At 49.1% G+C, this 16,352-nt stretch overlaps 4 protein-coding genes across 4 annotated transcripts; 2 read left to right on the top strand and 2 right to left on the bottom strand.

Moving 5' to 3' along the window:
- Positions 1-270: 270 nt before the first annotated feature.
- ABOM_011983 (uncharacterized protein) lies at positions 271-3,195 on the bottom strand (the record flags this gene model as incomplete). The annotated part of the gene is made up of 4 exons (XM_022539111.1): positions 271-2,613; positions 2,671-2,951; positions 3,043-3,114; positions 3,168-3,195. The coding sequence occupies 4 exons, from the start codon at positions 3,193-3,195 to the stop codon at positions 271-273; spliced, it is 2,724 nt and encodes a 907-aa protein (XP_022383197.1).
- Positions 3,196-5,360: 2,165 nt separating this feature from the next.
- On the bottom strand, positions 5,361-6,205 carry psf3 (DNA replication protein PSF3; the record flags this gene model as incomplete). The annotated part of the gene is made up of 6 exons (XM_022539110.1): positions 5,361-5,428; positions 5,491-5,599; positions 5,674-5,863; positions 5,919-5,977; positions 6,035-6,103; positions 6,164-6,205. 6 exons carry the CDS (start codon positions 6,203-6,205, stop codon positions 5,361-5,363), a joined length of 537 nt encoding a protein of 178 aa, XP_022383196.1.
- Positions 6,206-8,998: 2,793 nt separating this feature from the next.
- Positions 8,999-11,647, top strand: ABOM_011981 (uncharacterized protein; the record flags this gene model as incomplete). Its single annotated transcript, XM_022539109.1, has 1 exon — positions 8,999-11,647. The coding sequence occupies one exon, from the start codon at positions 8,999-9,001 to the stop codon at positions 11,645-11,647; it is 2,649 nt and encodes an 882-aa protein (XP_022383195.1).
- A 901-nt stretch (positions 11,648-12,548) lies between these two features.
- ABOM_011980 (uncharacterized protein) lies at positions 12,549-15,626 on the top strand (the record flags this gene model as incomplete). Its single annotated transcript, XM_022539108.1, has 1 exon — positions 12,549-15,626. One exon carries the CDS (start codon positions 12,549-12,551, stop codon positions 15,624-15,626), a length of 3,078 nt encoding a protein of 1,025 aa, XP_022383194.1.
- Between the last annotated feature and the right edge of the window lie 726 nt (positions 15,627-16,352).

Here is a 16,352-nt window from a genome sequence, read left to right as displayed (position 1 = left end):
AGAGAGAGAGCAAAATATAATGAACGAAGGAAGTATGGACACCAAAAGACATAAGAAATCCAGACAATGACTCCTAACTTCTGAGACACGAATGCTATGCAAATACTTGAACAATCCATGCCATCTGTTAGCCTATAACTCGTGGGGTATCGTGACGCATTAAAACAAAAGAACTAGAATAGACCATATAGTGGTGAAGAGATAATGGATGTTGATTTTTCGGTTTGCTTTTCTTGTTGTATATCGTGCACACGGGCTCTCGAGGTTAGATTAAATTCGACGGCGACGATCCACGTATCTAGGCCGTCGTGCCGGGTCTTCTTCTACCCAAGAGATCCGTTTCGTACTAGACGCGAAGTCTTCAACTGCAACGTTCATGGAAGCTAAATGAGCATCCCTGGTCTCAGTGCTCGCAACCGGAAACTCATAGGCTAAACGGGAGGAGGTTCTGTCCTTGACTGACGCACTGGACTGCGTGTACATCGCAGAGGAATCAGGTTCAGATTTCTTATGGGACGACCCAAAACCGCTGGCCCCTTTCATCCAGCCAAAGATTCCAAGTGAGCTTCGTCTTTTGTGTCCTTTGCCGTGAGACGAGGGTGGCCTGTTCACGGTACTATGTGACAGCATGTTGGAATCCGTAAATGAATGAGGAAGGGTTCTGCGCATATCGTCACCCTTTGTATCGGCATATGCAAGGGTAGGTGTACGGCCACTGTCATAGGATGTAGGTGAATTATCGTTTTGATTTGCACTGGCCGGCTTCGAAGGCCCCATTTGTCTAGTCTTGGGGATGATTGGAGAGGGTGCTCCATCCTGTTCATTCGTGGCATCAGGAATGGGTGATGGTTGGAGACGGCGGGTCGCTTTTGAGCCCCCAAAAAATCGAGGCCGAAAACTTATTTTTCGTCGAGGTTCTGGGTCCGGCTCAGGCTGACGAACAGGTTCTACTGAGCCTAGATCGAGCGTGGGTATAATCGGAAGGTCCGGCACAGTCGAGTCGACGCTATGGCGACGCCCAAGGAATGAGGACTGGCTTGGAGCTCTAGTACCACCTAGTCGAGACTGGGTAGGGACAGGGCCAATAGCCGGGGCGAGGGCACGAGTCTTCCCAGTGGGGTTACCGGATTTCGCTGCTTCCACCCAATCTTGAGGGGTAAGGGGCGGTGATGTAGATGGCGTAGCTAAAGCGGGCTCTTCGGCCTCGTCACACTTAGGTGACAAGTAATAGTTGTTATCTATCTTCGAAAGAACATGTTCCAGGTCATCCCGATTGAACAGCACCCCATTTCCATAGTAGCCAAAGTTCGGCCTATGCACTGGCTGCTGGCTTTGCATGTAGCCGGTCCTTGATGATACGCTGTCCAAGGGAAATATAGCAGGCGCTTCGTCTCCTTCGTCGGGACTAAGCGGTGGATGCATAACCTCACTAATGTTGGTATCTGTACCATCAGTCAGCCTGCTATTGCCGGAACTTTGCCTAGTTGTCAGCTCGTCTGCGGAACGAGGACGGCGAAGTCCCCGCTTAAGAACTGCAATCTGATCAACCTGGCTCTTCTCCGTAGCGCTGCCGTTGGATCGATTGGTGCCGAATGCATGTGCGGTACTCATCGTGTCAGGGGTAGGAGGTAGCCTGGAACTTCCAAAAACGCTGTCAATCTGTGTCTTTCGGCTAGAGCTATTATCACAAGAGATGCTTTCAAAGCTTGGCTTATCAGTGTCTCCGAACACATCTAGCACAGGCCGAATATTCATTCTCGGAGTGTCTTCTGGATGGATATCTGGCTTCGGCGGGGTCCATGAGCTAAAACGTAACCGATCCCTTTCTCGATCTTCTCTCGTAAGGGGCGAGAACATGGAACTCTGCGCCGTCGATGCTCTCTTGCGAACAGGTATTTCGATTTCATCAAAGTCATTGCACGGCCCAGTAATATCTCCTATATGTAGTTCACTACATTCACTCAGTGCGCTAAGCCTCGGGGAATCGGGTTCGCCGGTCTCGTTCATGGAGTGGAGGCTTTCGGAATTCGTAAGTATGCTCATTTCGGAGCGAGACTGGTCGTCGGCAGGATTGTAGACACTTCGCAGGGCCGCCGTGTTTTGGTTCTCGTTAAAGAGAAACGACGGTGCTCTCTTGAGATGGCGTGTACCCGAAGACCTTCGGCGATGCTGGTCACCAAATGTTGCAGCTCTCTTTGAGGATGTCCGTTCTGGGATGTCCATGGGGGTAGGAGACTTGGGCATTTCAATAGCTGGGCCTGGGCCATCGCGCGTAGAAGGCCGGGCTGTAGACGGTCTAGAATTATCTCCGGCTGCTTCTAGCTCCTCCACTCTCGCTTCCAGCTGACAGATTAATTCTACCGCCTCTGTGACAGCCTGGTCTCGTTTATCAATTTCCTGCCGTAATTGCTCGTTGGACTCCCGCAACCTCTGATTGTCTTCTTCAGCATCCCGCAACTCCTGTAGCTCGTCCTCTAAATCCCGCAGGCGTTGGAGCTCTTCTTCTATCTCTAACATCCGTTCAAGCTTCTTTTCCATGACAGCCATTTGCTGGGCACGGTGAAAGATCTCGAGTTTCAAGTCAAAGTTCTGCTTATTCATCTTTGAGATATACTAGCATTCTATTAGTGACTGCAGGATCATGGTAGAAGCTACCATGGTGTCACTCACTTGGTCCATTTCTCTCATCCCCATCTCCCGCGGTTGCTTTAGACCCGCAGCCAGAGCATTATTGATCTTTCGTTGTCGATCAGAGCCCGGCTCTTCCTGTGACTGGGCCTGAGAGTTGGAGCGGGAACGGCCTGGCGTACGAGGCGTACGGGGTCCATTATCGTCCGTGTCTTCTGAGGTTGTGCCTCGCGACCCCCGCGTCGCACGCTGCTCTTTCAACAGGTCTTGTAGCAGAGAGGAGGATGGGTTCACCAGCGATGTTGATCCAGCTTCGGGGGTTTCTACAGAGGTCCATCATGTTAGTATTCCAGTATGAGACATGAAATCGTTTAATGATTTGTTGATTCCACAACAATCATATTGCAAACATACTTGATCTAGAGGTTTGCGAGCTCGGTTTGGGTGAGCCGGTCATAGAAGACAGATCATGCGGCCATGACATTTCTGTATGATACATTAGCACCATCCGAAGATCGCACGAGCTACCAAAATCGTACCAGTATTCATTTGCGACGGGGTATCCATCCTGATCCGTCTCTTGACCCGAGTGAGCGCTGCAGGTTTTGACGATTCAGAGTTACCTGGAAGGAACACGTGAATAGTTAGTATACCGCTCTGAAGTCTGGTATCCCTTGAATGATTCAAGGGAGGAGAGGCTGGGTGTAACCAACTCTTCGGTTTCGGACTCTGTCTTGGGGGTGTATCGCCAGTTGGGAGAGCCGTGACCGGGGAAGGGTATAGGCAATTTCGCAGCGACGAAGGGGTGGTTGAGTGCACCGAGGCGGTGCTTCGCCTTTGGGGTGTTTTGTCCATGCCGGTTCGAGATCCCTAGATGGCGAACTCGGCTACCGAACGCGCATAATTGACAAGATGCACGACACGACGTAGAGTGCAGTAGAACAGTACGACTATGCCCACCTAATGCGCGCGTTTCATTAAAGGCGGAGATTTAAATCGACAGGTCGAGTGAGAACAAAGCTAAGTTCACACTCCCTATTGGGCGAGTGGCGATGCGAGGAGTCTGGCGCAGAGATACAGGTCGAGGATGGGTTCTCATGAATCGTAGGAGCCGCAGGGAATTGGCAGGGTAACAACGCACATACAGCGAAAGCACCGCGTAAAAGAAATCGTAGCGAGGCAAGTACGTAACCTTCTGGGATGTGAGGGGAGAGAGAGGAGAAAGATTAAAATGTGACGGGAAAGGTTATGACAAGTCGATCTTCAGAGCCAAGAAAGGAGGGTGACGGAGAGAAAGAGTAGGTAAAAAAAAGAGGATCCCCACACACTGCACGATCCCATTACAACTCTCCTTCTGGTTAGTCTTATTTCTGCGAACGGGATATTACCTTTATTTCCTTCCCCCATCAGTTGGGAATGTCCGGTTACCATGCGACGACAATTGAAATTGTGGAGAGGAGAGGAAGTGAATGCTGTGACACCCTCTTGACACTTGATTGTTGGCTAGTTGCATTCCCAGTAGTTCATTCCTTCGTATCTCTTTCTCTCTCTTTTCTTCATCCAAGAATGTGTCGAATGTTCAACTCTCTCAACAACCCCAAGTCCGTAGTCTAGTCTTCAATCAACAAGCGTGATAGGTCCCCCGGCAAAGACAAGCACTAAAACCACTAAAGGCATAGTCGGTACCTTACGGTAGTCCCGCCGTCGGTTGATCGTCCTTTCCTACTAACTCAACGCAGTACTGGTGAAGGGGTTCATTCTAAGAAAGAGACCAATCGGAAGGCCACTTCCCTCGGCTGTTTCATCACTCACCAATGAGCATTGCAGATTCCATTTAATTAATACTCCAACTGTCGTAAGGGCTGGACTCTTGACTACTAACTAAAGTCGTACTAGTTGTTAGCTCACCTGAATGGTGGAAGGTTTCCCTTCTTTCCATGCCAACCGTTTCAACCCCCTGCCCGTCTACCATCCAGCTGATCATCTTAACCTTAGGGTGACCGTTTGGAAAAAGAATGCAAACGTCAACACGCTACAAGAAACAAGCAACTGCCCCGTGACCTTGCCCAATACTTGTTGGAATCCTTCCAAGAAACAGAGATTCAAATTCAAGTTACTTACGCCATTGCAGTCCCGACAACCAGAAGCTACTAAGTTGCTATGTAAACAAAGCCCCACAAAAAGGATCAGCCCACGATGCCCGCTTCTCGCTTCCAGGTACACCGCCAAAAGCAATCCTGATCCTCCTCGGTAGGTTCTGAACCTTGTACAAGATGTACTGTGCATTAACTAGTATTCCACCGCATTAATTAGGAGCATATAAGGTTAGCCTTTCATAATGGGCCCGACAGACCTCTCCAACTTCATACTACAGTATATAGTTTCGGACTGCAGGTGCACCCCCTGTAGTACGTATATGTAGCCCGAATTGCTAGTTTGCGGCTGTTTGTAAACGTCTAGGGTTTCGATCAAGAGTATACAATGATAATCCTTATGGGTATGTGGGCTAAGATAAAACACCATGAAGCTTGTTAAATTCAAGTCTACTTTTCTTAATAAGCGAAAATAGCTCGCAAGCTCTTTTTTATTCGAGTGCCAATTCCATATAACTCCACCAACACAGCAAGCCCTAAGCACATGACTGGCGTCCCGGGCAAAACAATAGACATAGCTCATATGACGAGCACAGCTCAGTCTGGTAAATTTGGATGGTAATACTTTGCCCCCTCGAACTACCTCTTCTTAGCCTCCCCAGCCCATATCCGTGTCTCCTTGGCACTGTCATGGGCCACGCGGAACACTAGACCAAGCGATTAGAAACAAGCCAGAAGGTTGTAAGCTGTAGAGTTGTTTTCCACGTACACTGCCTCTCCGTTTCATCTAACCCCCGCAGAAACTCAACGCCGTCACCAAGAGCCCCCTTTGGGTTGTGGGCATGGTCGGCAATTTCTGAAGCGCGCTTCTTGAATGTCTATATGAGTTATTAGTCAAGCCTTTTCTCTTCCTCCTCCTTATTCTTTTCGGATGGGCAGGGGGTGAACAAACATTAATAAGAACATCGACCATCTCCTCCTCCTCGAAAAGCTCCAAAACTCGCTCGCTCAGACTATAGAAATGCGGCGCTAATGCCCGCAGATCAACGGTCCGAGGGTCTGCTTTTAAGGCGTTCATAACTCGTTCTGACAATGCTGAAGGAATATCTAGTGTGACTAGACGAGAAGTGCCCAGCCGGGCTCTTTGCTGATTTAGATACGGTCTGGTTGGGGCTTTGGGGGTTGTTCTGATCTCACCCGATGGAGAGCATTTCACCCAGCCATAATGGGAGGTCCATGCGAGTACCAGCTTTGATCTGACGTTGTCAATCCAAGGCCATCCTCGTTAATTGCAACCCAAATCATAAGCTTACATTGTCGCCCGGATTGCCTTCTAAAATGCCAAGCCCTGGCACCTCGAGTTCAAATGTGCAGGGCAATTTCTATCACCGTGAGACATTAAAAACACGCCCGACTGGTACGTGTAGATTTTCGTGACGTACCTGGGCATCTGTTAAGATAGAGTCAATATCATAGTATGACATTTCGAAGTAGTTAGATTGTGTGACTGTCTCCTAATCTAAAATTTGAACCTGTCCAGATACCTCGTATCTTGAAGTCGCCTTTCGCTTTGAGGCGCGTCCCGCATTTCGCGATGTCACGTGTGCTGTTATCGTTTTTTAAAGGGTAATTTAAGAACGCGGAGTTTGAACCCATACCCTGTAGCTTAACATGCACTGTAGTAACAGTTAACTTTGGTCTTATATTCCATTGACTTCCTCTGTTTCCCGTTTGTTACAGAGAAGGATTTCAGATGTCAGCCTTGGTTGATTCTGGTGACGTCATTGGCTTGCTATTGGGTCTGGAGCCTTGAAAATATATATAATATAAGAGTCTACGGGTTTTCTCTAGTTTTTAATACAACCCGTCCTCCTTCAAAACCGAGTGTAAGTGAATCATATTGAAGTTCATTATAGTCATTATTCGAGCCCTTGTGAGGCTCTTCGGCCGGCCCATTACATGATATTCCTGTGCTCCAGAAGCTCAATTGGGCTAAATCAGTGCGCTCTCTCAATACCCGAGGAGGAATATGAGCTAATTTGTACCATATCGTATCTTAGACATTCCTTTTTAATACTGCCCAGGTCCCAAACCCTGGATATTATGGTTTTGCTGCTTAGCGTATGTTCTACAGGCTCAATAGTGGTTACCTACCGTTGTTGCAATTTACCTTCATATCTACCTGGATGATCTTTTAGTTTCTGGATATTGACCTGATAGCGGTTATGATGCTCCATTCTGCGAGCGCTCGTACTTCGATGTCATTATCCTATCGAACCTGGTTATCCCAATGGAAATATGACTACCGATACGATGTAGACCGTACCTGGATACTCATTCGCCCAGGCCAAACAGATACAATCGAGAGTCAGCACTGTGGAATATATTTTCCATTGCTATAGAAATGGTCGACTAAGGATGGTAACGACTTCTTGATAGGTAACGCCCCGCTTATCAGTCTACTATAAGATAAAAAAAATTGCAGAAGAGCAAGTTTGGTGCCATTGCATCGTTACCTTTGGATAGATATATGCCTCATGATTTACAATATACTGCGTACTACGTACTGTGTTAAAGTAAGTATACATCTCGTAAGCACCTTAATGCCACTGGTAATCAGATAGTGCGAACATGGATGTACTGGTAAGTGGGAAACAAGAGACCCTTGCATATATTGTATAATAAAACTCTAGTAGATACTAGCAAGGGCTCTCGTTCTCCTTGTACGCAATAAGTAGTCCGATTTCAAGGCTAATGTATACCTCTGCCGTAATCTCTACAACATGATTGTTGACGCTGTAAGAGTATCTTGAAAGTGGATAGAACGGTTGAAAAGGTACAGTGGAGTCAAGTAATACACAGGTTCACGTACGAAAGGGTCTAGAACACGGATTTTCCATTAATCACTAACGCCAAGACGCTACTCCCAGTGGATTTATTGCATCCAGGAACATTCTTAGAGATCCAGATGTAGTCGGGAATCAGTCTCATCGATATTGTACTCTCGGGTTTAATTCATCTTACATTTGAAGCGCCTCGATCTGTTGGATGCTTAGTTGTCACCGTACAAACCCGGTACGACAATACTAGGACTTCGATTTGAAGATTTTCACCAATCGTCCTGCAGGACCAAGGCGCAGTTCGATAGTGTAGTGCGGAGGATAAGACAATAAATAGTAATTAATAGTCGTGCCAATGAAATTGTGCACTCTCAACTCATCAGCTCAGGAGTCGATTATTGACCCAGATTTGATCGTAGATCTGAATTTGAGTAGTTGCTACATCCGGCGTCTGCTGTTTGATGTATCCAGTTTTTACAAATATTCCTCATCTGCAAGCAGGCAGTTCCTGCAAAGGTGACAAGCTCGATGCGTGTGAATGTGATTGACTGTCAAGATAATTTTAGGGTTGTGGATTAGTATTGCGATTCGAGATAAATTTCCTTTTTGCATATTAAAGTGCAGGTGATGAAAAATGTCTCTAACCTGGTCTTATCGGGCTACTAGTGATAGTTAGGGTTGACTGTAAACATGGTGGCGGATAATTTAGTCTGTTTTCCCCCTCATGATCCAAATTTAGCTCACCTGGAAATGAAAAAAAGAAAAAAAAGAAAAAAAGAAAAAGAAAATTAAAAAGTGCGACAGGAACCAACGGTGGGAACATGACAAGAATGGACAATACTATTCCTCCTATACTTTAAGGGTCTTATAAGGGGGACCTTCAGTTGGTGGATACATTCCACTGACCATACACAAAACAAAAATAGGTACATCATACACACAGTACTGTATGTAGTACTGAGGTCCTACTACTACTAGTACTACTACTTCATCCCTCTGGATTTAACCAATTCCGTTCACCATCCAGCAGTATGGTACTGTACAGTATGTATGAGATAACAACTCTCATGCCCAGTTTTGCACGTCTTTAGCAGTTAATCTGAATCCGTCATCCTCATCCTACTTTTCCAAGTTTTTTATTTCTTTCTCTCTCTCATTTTTTTTTCTTTTTCACACCTGCTTACCCTCTTCTCTCTTTTTATTTCTCTTGCATCTCAAAAATCCCCCTTTCCCTTCCTTTCTATCCCTAACGTCCGATTTGATTGCGATGACCTTTGTCTTGGAAGGTCTCTCCCGTCTTATCTCTCTCTGATTGCTACCAAACGCTCCTAAGAACCTTCCCCTCTTTTGAAATTTTTTTTGGTGGATCACACGACAGAGTGCTTTTTCCCTTGATGGCCCTTGATTGCACCCTGCCATCCTCAACCATATCTCAAAATGGCGTACAACGCCGTTTCTCAAGCTGACCACGAGGTGGCTTCCAACGCGACCGATTCCGACGTCTCCCGAAGCTCGTCGCCGCACAAATCGACCTTCCAACAACTTCCTTTAGATGCCGATCATATTGGTGGAGGAACTTATCTGCAGCCAGCCAAAACTGCCGAGGATTCTAGCATGGGCCGGTTAGGTTCGTTGATCCGGTCCATGACCTCCACAAGCTATGACATGGTTGAGGAAGATGACTACGACATCGCCGATCCTCCGACAAACCGGAGGTCTAATAGTCTCCGTCGCGTTGCGCCGCTAGACACTAGAGCTGCCCACGCCGGCTCTCCTGAACCTCCCCTGCGATCCCCGATCACCGATACCCCCATCCCTCTCAGCCATCCTACCCCAGATCTTCAATCGCTACAAGGTGCCTATTTGAATAATGTAGAGAGGCTGGAAAGGAGTGCCGAACAACTCAGCTCGAGCTCGGCGGATATTGGAAGCGAAATCCGCAAGATGGATCGTGAACAGAAGAGGCGTTCGGTCAGCTCAGTCTCCAATTCCGTCCGTGAAAGCAACCCCATGAAGGTTACAGTGCCATCCAGCCAAGGGTCAATCATGTCCGCCTCTCGATTGGCCCAAGTTTCCGAAAATACACCTGAAGAAAGATTCTCCCAGTCGATGATGCATGTTTCTAACGATCCCACCCTCCCTCCACAACCATCTGTTCCCACAGAGCCCGACTTTGCCCACCATGGCCAGTATAGTCATGTCCCGGATGAAATTCAACGACCATCCTCGGCTGCGTCAGGGGACACCTTTCAACAGGCCAGGGTTTTGTTCACCGACTTTGATGGCGTACATTATGTTCCCCACGATAAAAGCCAAGAGCTTGGGCGACAAGTGTCTTTGACAAGGCCGCCTCTGGCAAGCAGACCGGAGACGTACAAGGAGCCGCAGACCGGGGAGAATATGGTATATTATCCCGCTCCGGTGCCTATGATGCTTAATTTGCCACCGCGGCTGTCACAGAAGCCTGCCATTGAGCAAGAAAAGCGTCGGACGCAGTTGCTTGGTTCGGTCACGGCCGAAAACCGAAAATCGGCTCCTTGGCTGTCTGGCCAGGCTGTAGGCGACACAAGCGATGCCAAGCGTGAGAAGCAGCCAGCGGATCTGCCTCCGCAGCTTCGTGCTAGTGTTTTCTTTGAACAACCCGCCACACCACTTGACGTAGAAGTCAAACAGTCTTCCGCAGTTGCGACACTTGACAGCATTCTCGATGCCTCAACAAATGCGCCGGTTACTGCCTTCACAGACCACCCGTATGCTGGCCCTGTCGGTTCAGAAGTGTACGCCAAACACAAGGCGTCATCTAAAGACTTGACGGCGCAGAAGAAGAAACATATGTCAAGGAGTACCCTCAGAGTCGACCATCCATCCTCTGACTCGGATGCCAGAGCAAGCTCATTCGCTTCACATCACTTGTACCACCAAACAGAAGCTGATGCGGCAGACATGCATGAAGGCACTTCATTACGTGAAGGCGCTAATGATGGAGATGATGCTGAGCATGATCCCCACAAGGACGAGGAGGACGAAAGCAACGAACAAGAGGTTCCATTTACAGGACCTCCTTCTACCTTGTTAGCGGAACTTGAAATGAGAAAACACGAGCTGCGGCAACGACAGCGGACTGCTGCCAATTCTGTAGGACTGCACTCGACGCTTCTCCAGCTTGATGCTGTTGCTCAAAAGCAGAGTGAACATAGGAAGCATCGACCTGTTACCCTTGCCTGGGAAGGTCCTGATGTCAACAAGCCAGACGATGATGGCGATGACGATGTGCCCCTCGGAATGCTCTTTCCCGAGAAGACTACTGCTACTGATGATAACAGGCCCTTGGGTCTCATGGAGAGGCGCGAATTAGAAGAAAGCGAGCCATTGAGCAGGCGCCGCGCGAGATTGCGGGGTGAACCGCCACCTCCTCCACCACGCAGCCCAGACAACCGTCCGACTACCATGTACACACAGAATGTACAGGAGCCCGCTGGGGGTGATAGTGGCGACGAAGGGGAGACCCTGGCCGAACGCTTGAAGCGCTTGAAGGGTAAGGACCGCCGTAAATCTGCAACGGGAAGTGAGTTTGCCGACGAGATACTTGCGGAGGTTGACCACATGAATGGTAACGACAAGGAGAAAGAAGATGAGGGGGCGCCAGAAGAGGAAACCTTGGCTCAACGCCGAGCACGTCTTCAGAAGGAAGCGGAGTCACGAAATTCGACTCTGAAGGTGCCCAGGTACCGAAGGAGTATGGCGGACCTACTTCATGCCCGACGGCCGGCCCCTGGAGGACAACCGGCTTCCAGGGAGGCCGCATTACATCGTACTTCGACCTACCAACCTCCCTACGATAGTCGAATGTCTCTCCAATTCTCGGCGCACCCCGGACAGCCGGTGCCATCGAGATATGCCCAATACCAAGGACCAGCAAGGGCCGATTCCTTTGGGTATGGAGCCGTCCACCCAAATACATTTTACAGCGATGCTATACTGGGGATGAATCACCTGAGCTATGTTGCACCACATAAGCCCGTACGACCAGGCGCCGAGACGGGCCAGCGGGAGATGATTGACCGATGGAGGCAGAGTATAGTATAAAGTCGTCCTTTTACTTCTTATTTCCTTATTTACCATTACCGCACCTTTAATTTTTTTTCTGCGTTGGTTGAAGGATGAATAGGGTTCTTGAGCGCATATTGTTATTCATGATGATTGGAAGCATGGGTCATTGCGGTGTCCTGTAGATTAGCGAACGCATTGCATTGCAAGTATGTATAGTAATTCATTTTATTTTACTCTTCAGTAATCAAGGTGAATGATCTGGTGCGACGCTGTTGTTTCTCCGCTCTGTTATCCTGGGCAGGTCTTGCATTGGGGATCCTTATCATATCTGGAAGGATGCCAAGCTTTGAGTGCCTGCCAATTCAGGCCTGTTTGGAACGCGACCATTTCCGGTGCCCCTGAGAACTCTTTCGTTTCTTTTTTGTTCCCTTGCCTTTGAGCATCGGCTGAATTCCATGGGAGTGTCATTGGGACATTCTTTCAGTGAAGACAAAGCGGGTTATGGCCCAAGTTGGCCGCATTCGGAAGGAGGACAGCGACATTGTTCCCGTCCCCTGACGTACCTTTTTCTTCAATTTACCCCCTTTTGCCTTAGCATCTGACATTGATTTGACCATTTCTCAACGCAGATCTACATTACATACCGACGCATACTCTTTATCTTAGTTATACTTAACCTACCTTCTATTTTTAACATCTCATTGTTTCTCGTGACAAACCCCGACGTACGTAGTGGTGAACATTGCATTGCACCGCCCGAGCCCGTGTGAGACAGTCCAATTTAATTTGCCCCACGCACCTGGTGGTAATCTTCTCCGCAGAGCGTGCGTGCGAAAGGATTGCAAGCGTTATGGAAGAATTTTGTGGTTTCTAAACGGAGCGCGCGCTCTTCTAGAAGCACCGTTGGTGCTTATGAGCTTGAATTGCAACTCTCACCATGCCGCCTTCTACTGTCTTCTCGTACTGGCGCCGCGATCATCGCCGATCCAGTGCTTCCCCCGTCTCCTCTTCTGCGAGGGTTAATGGCGCCAACAACGTTCCGCAGCTCCCAGTGATCCCTAATTCAACGGCACTGCCCACGACGTTTAGTTCGGAAGGACCAGGTACCCAGGTGTTGAGCAATTATCAAGCGGAAATTGATTTGAGCAAAGACCATATCGCCGTATCTACTGCTGCGATCAATGCTCCGTCGTCCTCTTCCGCCACCTTTGCGGTACCATCCTCCTCCTCCGATAAAGATGTTCGCCTCCATTCAAGTCCCGAAGAACGAGAAAGAGATTTATCCCTAACACCACGATCGAATTACTCGCAGCGATCCTTCCCTGGTTCACGCCCGGACAATGTCGAGGGCGACTCATCTAAGCCGAATTCACCTTTCCGGCTCTCCTTCGGAAAAGGGCTGTTGAACTCCCACTCACAATCCTCCGACAGTCATCTGAAGCGTTCATCTACCCCCGACATGGCGCAATTAGGCCATTCCCGCTCCAAGGCACCCCCTGATGAATACGCCACTGAAAGGACAATAACGCCGCGAAGAGACCACAGACATGAGAGTACAATTAGCCGCCGGCAAGGGGATCGGGATGTTTCTGCAGAACCTGTCCACCACAAATCGGGGAAGGCGATGCTTCATCTCTTGAACCCCATGTCTCTCTTAGCTAGAAGACGTTCTTCCCAGGTAGCGGGCCGGGCGGAGGATGTGAACATTAGGGCCCGTAACGTAATCCCTGCCATACCAGACGACTATGACCCCAGAATCCGTGGGAACATTGTTCATGATTTCTCCGCTCCTCGACCTCGTCGGAACCTGTCCGCAGCGCCTGTTCTACTACATGGCGTGTCTAACCGACATAGTTCGCACGAACCGTCCCTGGCGGTAAACGGGACACAGGGCTGTACTAATGATTTGGCAGTCCCTGTAAATGACCAGAGAAAAAGACATAGTGAATACTCTCCTGTCTTTAGAGAGCATTTTGAGGAAGACCAGAAAGCACTCCAGGTTGAGAATAAAGCTTATTTACAGTCGCCCCTGTTAACCAACCCAACCCATCATGACAATGATGCGAACTCTGTTCCTGTTTTTGCCAGGAACCTACCATCGAGCCTACCAGACCCTGATAGAGAACCCCATGATACCGAGAACAATACGTCTACTAAATGCCATGAGGTTGAACCGACAAATGATGGTGCGCCACTGGATGCAGACACTGTCGAGATAGTACCACATCAACCATTGGGGCTACCAAAACATCTTAAGAGTAATGCGTCTCGATTCAGCTTTGATATGAATGGTGTGGAATCCTCAACGCAAGAGAAGCTCTTGGAAGAAAAACACAAAGAGAAGGAAGCTGCACGAAGGGCCAAAGCCCGACTTGAAGGAGAATTTAGCGATGCAGATGACGATTTTGATAATGATCTTATAGACGACATGGACGATCTTGAAGAAAAAATTCCAGGTGTCAATGTTGATGCAGATGAGGAATATGACTTCGACGACTTTTCCGGGCCGGGGGACATCTTGAACCAATCGTGGCTTGCCCCTGGCTTGTCTCCGGTAATTGCTAGTCCGAGTAGTCCCAATGCCCCGAGCATGGCTCCTTTCCCGAACGCTCAAGGTGACCAAACCGTGGCTCCTGAGCCTGAGAGGAGCCAGAGCTCTTCTATACGCGATCCTACAGCTGCGCATTTGAACAACGAAACATTCTCTAACCATGAAGCAGAGACTTCTCCGCAGCCGCAGACTGTGTCTTTGTCGGTGACCCCACAAATGGCAACTGACACTCATCTGAATAGCTCACGGCTAGCTGTTGACGAGGATGACGATGACTTGTATTTTGACGATGGAGAGTTTGGCGATCTCACTGCTGATATCGAAGGCGAAGAATTTGATGAATCAATATTTGACGACGAGACAAGTCACCTGTATGATCGCAAGCCGGCAGCCCAAAGGGCCGCTTCTGTTCGGCAGGAGGAGCCAAACCCTGGAATTGGAGATGTTCTGAATGAACATGATGGGCTAACCGGACATGATGGCGGCCTTAAGCATGTTCCAAGCATGGCGAGTGACTACCGAGAAGTGGTCCCTAGGAGGTACGGCCATGAGGAGGAAGTAATACCCGACGTGGGGCCAGCGAAGTCGTATGGGGGTGTATTGTCGGAACATAACCTTGAGGCACTGCACAATGCGCTGGCTAAAGCAGCCAATGACTCAGCCACGAATGACAGATTTGGACGCAGCATCAGTGTTAGTGAACCGTCTCTGGGCCATGAAAGCGTCACGCAAACCGTGGATTCTCATTCGGGGCTAGTGTCAGACGACAGTCGCTTGAGCCAGCTGGCCGACGCAGTAGGCGTCGAGTCCGTCTTTGAGGATTTCGATTATGACGACAATGATGCTGCTCTTTATGATGACCCCATCATCGCCGCTGCCAACGCGGAGGCGTTGGAGAATGATGACGAAGGGTTTTACGGCCAGGAATTCGGATTCTATGCACAGGCATATGGGAATTGTACCTCGGAGCTCACAAATGGCGGGTACTTTGGTCCACGCGGGGTCGAAGGTATTACTCGCAGCTTTAGCAGCCGTGGCAAATTCAGGGAACCCAGTTTAACGCCCATCACTGAACGAAGCGAGTGGAGTACGCGCAATTCGGTCATCTCATTAGCCGCTCACGGAGCGGCGCACTCGAATCCACTGTCGAGCCCTGGCCTAGCCCAGCTGGTGGACATGGGGAGTATCGAGGATGAAATGACGCTCAGCGCGTTATTGAGGCTCCGGCGTGGTGCCTGGGGTGGGAGCAATGGAAGCCTCCGCAGCAGTAGCGGAAGTCCACCTCCACATCCGCACCCTTCGTCGAACCGTGGAAGTTTCACGGGTCTTTCAGACGTGAGTCCAACAGTCTACAATGCTCCTCCGGATGCCTTCGGTGGCACAAGCGCGACTGATTCTCCAATTGACAAGTGGGGACCACCACATATCCTCTCCCAGCAGCAAAACCGTATTGAAGGTGAATGAACACCGCCGACTATGAGCGTCTGGGACCCTTTCAGAGCCCCGAAATGACAGTTACAACCAATAGACATGCCATCGCGACGGTATATATAGCGTTTCCTCCAGCTCAAATTACTCACATATTGCCTCTACCTCATTTTACGGTTGACTTATCCTAACTACCTTAATGTTTTGAGATGTGCCTCGGAAAGCGAAAATGTGTACAATTTTAATGATTAGATGATTGATTGCTCCATGTGTGTCTATTGACTGCGTCCAATCCTTCTTGCAGTGAGCCTGTCGGACTGATTCGCTTGACGTTATTTCAATATATAATGATCTTTGGTTATGCTCACGGTTGTTTCTCTCACCTAATGACGTAGGCGTGATTGGCCAGTCGACGTGGTCATCCGCAAAAACCCGCACCGGGAAATGGTCATACCCGGCCGGCCAAGTGTGGCGGTACCTCGCTGCTCGCAGCCGGTAACTTCGGCCCGCTTGGCAGGGTGTGGCTGAGTCAGCAACGTGGCTTCCGCAGAAGGAAAACAGACAGCCACAGCCACAAGGCCGTCATAGCCGTAGATCCGGCAAACCCTCTCTCGCTCCTAGGATCCTGCTTCCTTGTTCTCTCCTGTCTCCCGACTTGAGGTTCTTTTGCAACCTAGCTCTCCTCTCCCCCCAAATCCTTATTTTCTATCCAGAGTGCGTGCGCTCTCTGATGAGTCCCGTTTTGTGCAGGTGCTACGGCAA

Source organism: Aspergillus bombycis (genome assembly GCF_001792695.1).
Source record: "Aspergillus bombycis strain NRRL26010 chromosome Unknown contig00202, whole genome shotgun sequence".
Taxonomy (NCBI): Eukaryota; Fungi; Ascomycota; class Eurotiomycetes; order Eurotiales; family Aspergillaceae; genus Aspergillus; species Aspergillus bombycis.
This window is presented reverse-complemented; position numbering and strand designations above follow the sequence as displayed.